General features: G+C 39.8%; 1 protein-coding gene across 1 annotated transcript in view; it reads left to right on the plus strand.

The window, feature by feature from the left end:
- The first annotated feature begins 1,744 nt into the window (after positions 1-1,744).
- Positions 1,745-6,689, plus strand: part of INHBA (inhibin, beta A) — a 14,915-nt gene continuing 9,970 nt past the window's right edge. Inside the window, exons 1-2 of the mRNA XM_010281771.1 lie at positions 1,745-1,809; positions 4,490-5,010. Of these exons, the coding sequence (XP_010280073.1) occupies positions 4,623-5,010 (388 nt within the window). The 5' untranslated portion in view covers positions 1,745-1,809; positions 4,490-4,622. The remainder of the gene's footprint in view (positions 1,810-4,489; positions 5,011-6,689) is intronic.

The following is a 6,689-nucleotide window of genomic DNA, read 5'->3' on the forward strand; positions in this document are numbered from 1 at the left end:
AGCAGCGCGCTGCTCCGCGCCCAGGGAGAAGATCACTCCCTAACTTTCAGGGCGATTTTTCCACTCTCGGTAAAACCCAGGCGGTACAAGGTCTCTTGCTGAGCATATGTCTGCTGCCAAATTACAGCAGTCGCTGCACTAACAGTATGTAACTGATTTCAAAGAGTTTTAGGATGCCAGTTAATACCAAGTTCAGTCCGGTCCTGAAAAAGACAGAATTCCATGCTGGAAAAGTCCTTTGCCAAAACTCAGTTTTAGGATCCCCGTTAAAAATATGGTCCTACAAATAACTAGGTATGTGCACGCTCATTATTTCTTTCTTCAAGCATGTCTCTCACTGCCCCTGAAGTGAAAAAGAAAAAAAAACCACCAAAACCCTGTTCTTTGTAACAACTGGAACCACCAATGTCAGATTGCAGGAAAGCTACTGAAACCTGTTTCAAGAGGCTTCAATCCACAGCATGTTACAGCCTGAAAACTTATTATATGCATATTAAACCTGGGAAACAAAACAACCTATCTGGTCATATGTTTCCCATTAACTCCTGATTTTTTGCTCTTTCTACCAAGGCTGTTGTGTGAATGCAGCGCACACACCAGTTGGAATCTATGCTGCTATAAGGACTCCCTGGTATCGCTGCAAGTTGAAGATTTTAAATCTTTCTTTCCTGATCCAGATCAGCCATACTCCAAGACAGATTAAACTTACTTTACCAACAGGACATAAAAATACAATTATAAGTACGATTCAGGCCAAAAAAAAAAATCTGAGGGATGGGGATTTTCTGGTAATCAGTGGGTGTTTTGAATGAGTAAAGACTGCATGATCATGCCATTTGTCATAAACGGTACCACATAAAGCCAGCTATTATGTGTGTTTAAGAAAGGAGATGGATTTTGGAGTTACTTTTGACCTTATATATATTACTTTTGTACTGCCTAATTGACATATGGTTATTTCTGATTTTCACTAAACTGAAACGAAAATTGCATTTTATTTTATTTCACATGTGTTAATATCACACTTGCAAAAAATGTGACCTGTCATTCATTGTAACTTATTTTTAGATGTCTAAACAGTTTTTAATAGTGTGATGCAATCTGCACGTCAAGAAGCCAGGAGACTTGGACAAGAGCAACATGATTCATTTTTTAAGGGCTTTAAAGGGATCCCTGAGTTAACTGAAGGACATATTTATACAAAAATTAAATTAAAAAAAAAATCATCCACAGCAAAAGGATTCTTAATCAAATGCATTTTCCTGAATTTGAAAAGAATCCAAATTTGCAAATAGATTATCTGGTGTATCCTTAAGTATGAAAGAAGAAGAAAACAATTTGCAAACTAGTAATTAAGTATCTGGCAAATACTGTATTTGAACTAAATCACTGATATCTACATCTAATAATATCTATATCTAGCTATGCAATAAAACAAGTTGGAGTGTGTCTTCCTGACTCATAATGTTTGCTTTCAGTCTGATTTTAAGTTCTATTCTTTAAATGGATACAGAGATCACCACTACAAGTTGAATCCACGATATTTTGTCATGCTAGACAATTAGGAGTTTCCATTAGATAATTACCAGAAGTATGTCTCATACAGGAAAAACAGTCAATTGCTGATGTAACAGGATTAACCAATCCAGCACAGTGATCCGGCCCACTTACTTTTGACAGACATTATATGTGAGTGTACACATGAGAAGTACAGTATAAAGCTTCGCATTATAAATACCACAAAGAGGAACTTCAGCAGTTCTTAATGCACAATACAGCAGTCTCCTCCTGAGAGTCAGGACTAGAGAGGTAAAACTTTAAATCAGCTTTTTTCTTTTAAAACTGAAACTTTTAATTCCTGTGCATGCTGTTGCATACTGTTAGGGCTATATTGTATGGATGCATATACAGAGCTTTGCAGCTCAGGTAATTTTATAGAAAGAGTCTGAAGCAGCATTTCTATATTTATTCAAACACTACCTATTTTTGTATATATATGTATGTATGTAAGTACAAATGAACTATGTATCAGCGATATCAACAGACTTGTTTTTAGAAAACAATGTTTTTCGGAAAGTTATGCTTTAATGTTAAATCTGTCATCCTCATGGCATGCAAGTAAAATATGCTATACCTATATCTAATAGAGATTGTCGGTGATAAGTGTACCTGGTATATATGGCAAGCAACATATACCCACAGCAAGATCCCAAATATACTTATTTGTATTTTAAATTTATTTATGCCTACCCCTTACTTTTCATCAGACACTGTTGGGATAGGTGCTGTATTAGAACTATAAATAACCCCTTTAATTATGTCATCTGTTAGTACATCTAATCATGAATGCATGTTTTAATCTGAAATTATTTTTTCATCCAATTAAACTTTTAGTTCTATTTCAAGCTGACTTTCAGACTTCGTGTAATTACAACAGACTTTGGGCTGTTCACAAGATCCAAGAAATTTAGATGTATTATAGCGAGGTTTGTGTTACAAAGATGTGTTTATAAGAATGGCTGCAGGGTTTATAATGCTGACAGACCCGTAAGTGTAACAGTATATAACAGTATAGCAACTGAGGTCAGTAAAACACAGATGAGGGTGTACTGTGGATGCCTTATAACAGTGAAAGACTTATAAAAGAGCTTAATTGAAAAGGACTTGCAATATATAACATTTGTAAAACTTTGGTTGATTGTTCAATTACTTCTGTAGGTTTCATTTACTCTAACTATAATTCCTTGCCTGTCTCTCAGCCCATGTGCCTGTAGTCATCTCATGGAAATTAAGAGACCTTACAATGCTTGTATTTATAAGTTACTCCTTTCCTCTAAAATACAATAGTTGATGGTAATGTAGTGAAAGTGGAATATTTGCTGGGTAGGAGGTAAGCATACATGACAAGACAGAGGTGTGTGAGAGAGAGCGCGAAAGGAAGGCAAAGAAATGGGATAAAGATCAAAACCAGCAGAAGCTGTTCTAAGAACATCTGTGCAAGTTGAAGTCCAGAAGGGAAGAACCTCAAAAGTTAGAGCCTACCAGCCGTAGTTTTCTCATTTTCCATTACCCAGTTCAAATATGAGGGAATTTGCTAACTTCACCCTTGCTAGGCAAGGAACAGAATGGCAAGGCTACAGAATGTAAAGCCAACCTGAAGCCATGGCAGTGACACTGGGAATGCCCTTTCACTGCAGAGTGGAACCCTCACGGGCATAAGCTGGCAAGGGTGTCCCTACCCTGGTTGAAACTCGGGCTCCTAGCAGTGTTTTAGATTGCTTTTCATTACCGATGTCTTATTCTAATATTATGATTGCTCTGTGCGGTTTAAATGAATGAAACAAAAAGTGCCTTCTAATAACAATGGGCCAAATGTAGAAGATCTTACTCAGCCTTCACTCAGACAGCATTATTATTGGCATCGATGAGGGATTTGCCTGAGTCAGGAACGAGTATGATTTGGCCAGATGACATGTAACACTTTTCACCTTCAAAGCATTTTTCAGACATTACTTGATTAATCCTTAACCTAAATATATCTCTGCCTGAGAACTTCTAGGCACAGACTAGCATAGAAGTAGGGATATTTCTGGTGCGAGGGCACTACCTTAGCATGTCAGAGATTTGTGCCGTACCAACTCCTGCTTAGGCTTTCAGTGCCTGACCGTGTCTTGCAGCTGGAGAGTGTATCATGTATTACACAGCCCTCCAAACAGTGTTGTTTTGCTCCCGTCAGATCTCTTGCCAGTGTTGATAACCTCCAGCATTTAGAAGAGAGCAGAAAAGATCTTTTCTCCTCTGTTCAAGGCAGAATAATGTTCTGCCCAAAATACTTGCAGCCCCTGCCCTCATCCCTGTCTCATTCGCAAGCTATTTAACGTCTCCTGCTATCCCCAACAATACCAGGCAGGACCAAGAGCAAGGTGCTCGTTAATAAGAGAGGTTTCACTCTTTTCATTCATTCATGTTTCCTCTGTTTAGTTAAGCCAGTGATACTGTTGAAGGAATAAAACAAACAAAACAAAAAACAAAAAGAAAAGGGGGAAAAAAAAAAGGAGGGGGGGGACGACAGCTGGGGGGGAGCCAGAAGGGTCAAACGGAGAGAAAAAAAGAAGAAAAAAAGAGTAAATTTACAGGAATGAAAAGAGATTTTAGAAAGGGGGGAGGGCAGAAACCACGAGTAGTGATATTTGAAGAGAGGTGTGTGTTAGGGGAGCAATGAGCATAAGGAAGCCAGCCTGCCTGTTCCTCCCCCTTCCTAATCATAGCCTTTACTCACAGACAAAACTCCCTCCCTCTCTCATTCACTCACTCACTTTAGGCCAATCCGTCCTCTCTCTCTCTCCCCCTCTCTCTGTGTCTCTCTCCTACTCTGAGACAGAGTCAGAACTCTTCTCCCTGACAGCCACAAACATCTACAGCACTTATTGCATTCAGAGAGGGAACCTGCAAACAAAACTTCACAGAAAACTTTTGGTTCTTGTTCCAGAGAATTTCCTGAAGAGAAGGAAAAACAAACAAACAAACAAACAAACCAAACCAGCCCCAAAAAAACTGTGCGTGAAGGGGGAGGAAAAGCAGGGCCTTTTAAAAAGGGAATCACAACAACTTTTGCTGCCAGGATGCCTTTGCTTTGGAAGAGAGGATTTTTGTTGGTGCTTTGCTGGATTATAGTGAGGAGTTCCCCAACCCCAGGATCCGAGGGGCACAGTTCAGTCACTGACTGTCCATCATGTGCCCTCGCCACGCTCTCAAAGGATGTGCCCAGCTCACAGCCTGAGATGGTGGAAGCAGTAAAGAAGCACATACTGAACATGTTGCACTTGAGGGACAGACCTAATATCACCCAGCCGGTGCCCAAGGCAGCACTTTTAAATGCCATCAAGAAACTCCATGTGGGAAAGGTGGGAGAGGATGGTTATGTGGAAATAGAGGATGATGTTGGAAGAAGAGCCGAAATGAATGAAGTTGTGGAGCAAACCTCAGAAATCATCACTTTTGCAGAATCAGGTGAGTGCTTGAAAAATAAAACTGTAAAATATCCTTTATGCCAGAACTGCAATTAACTTCTTTTAATCTCCTCATCAACGATGTTTTCTGCACGGTTGTAGGATGAGACTTGGGGGAAGGGAGAAGGAGGAATAGGATTTGGGGGACAGGACCCTGAAGGAATTTGATTTTTCTGACTTAGTCTTGGCTACAGATTACACTTGCTAAGCAGACAGCCACAGCCACACAGGGAGGAAGCTCTCTAACCAATCTTGAGCAGAAAGTCAGGCTGCAGCAGGGTCCTCCAAACTGTGCCTGTGAAGCCAGGGTACTTGCAGTAAAGTACTGGCTTGCAGGGCTGATGGTGAAAGAAAAAGGGCTGAAGCCTTTGGGGGAGTTTATCAAGATAGAAAGTGAACTGCAAACTACTTGAGAAACTACACTTTCATGTAAAAATTATAGTGGAAGTTTTAAAAACAGACGAAGCAGCTTTAACTTTTAGAACTGAGAGGGCTTTTTTTTTTTTTTTTAAGTTAACACAGCATCTTCAGTAATAAAAATAAAGAGTTGCAGGGACTGTCAGATGACTTCAATAGAACCGGACAAGTTGCTGTAGCTGATCCAATTTGTAATGCAGACTTCTCCATACTGGAAAAAAAGATTCTGTTCCTAAAACACCCCTGCCAAAAAAATGCAACCTTGGTAGGGTTTATTCTGAACTCTTTCGCAGTTCTGTTTTCCTTAACTCTTATGCAGTAAGAGCTCAGAATATAGATATTTACTAATTAATGGTTTAAGACTCACATCAACTGCCTATAGGAAACAGCTCTGAAGTTGTACTTTACTGTCTTGTTCCTACATGAATAGGACCAGAACCCGTTTTAATTCAATGTCTATGTATGTGCATATATATCTGTTCGTATATGTGAGTATGTTTATACATGCATCAATAGCAGTATCTTGCAATAACTCTATCATCTAAGTAACAGCAACTTTTTATGATGCTGTCTAGCCAAAGCATTTTTCCTGTTGCCAAGACGGTTTTAAAAGAATGTCATTGTTTTGTTTGGTACAGCATATGGTAGGCAAAGTATGCAGAGGAACTCCAAGCATTTTTGTTTAAAAGTTTGCTGCAGCAGTATAAACAATTAAGACAACACTCAGAGTTTCCAGTCCTGAAAACCTGTTGACTCAGATGTTCTGTTTGCAGGGAAGCCATGCATAAGAAGTGTGCATGCTTTTAAGAGCAAACATTCCTGCCGGCTGCCCGATTTCTAACTGTACAAGGAGCCCTTGCCTTTGGAGTCCTTGTCAATACACACATTATCAGTTCTTTCAGTATGAAAGCTCAGGCTTTTCAGTTTTTCCATCCGCTCCACTTCAGAAAGCAGGCAGAAGGTATCAATGCCAGTGGTCATTAGAAGCAGGGACGGCTCAACGTTAGTTTAGCAATGAGTTTTTAAAAGCAAGGAAATCTCTAAGCTATCTATGAGTCGGGTTCCCCACCTGGTTTTCAGCAGCTTGCTCTGAGCACAGTGAAACACATATGGCATGAGCAGTGGTTTCTCTTCACTGTGTGAGTCCCGATCATTTGTAAACACATTATTGTCTCTCCTGAGCTCTGACACAAAGGAATTTGGAATTTGATATATGCCTACTCAGTACGACACCCTCCAACGGCGGCTTCTGAAGCCATTGGC

The sequence above is a fragment of the Phaethon lepturus genome, unplaced genomic scaffold (assembly GCF_000687285.1).
Source record: "Phaethon lepturus isolate BGI_N335 unplaced genomic scaffold, ASM68728v1 scaffold51420, whole genome shotgun sequence".
NCBI classification, from domain to species: domain Eukaryota; kingdom Metazoa; phylum Chordata; class Aves; order Phaethontiformes; family Phaethontidae; genus Phaethon; species Phaethon lepturus.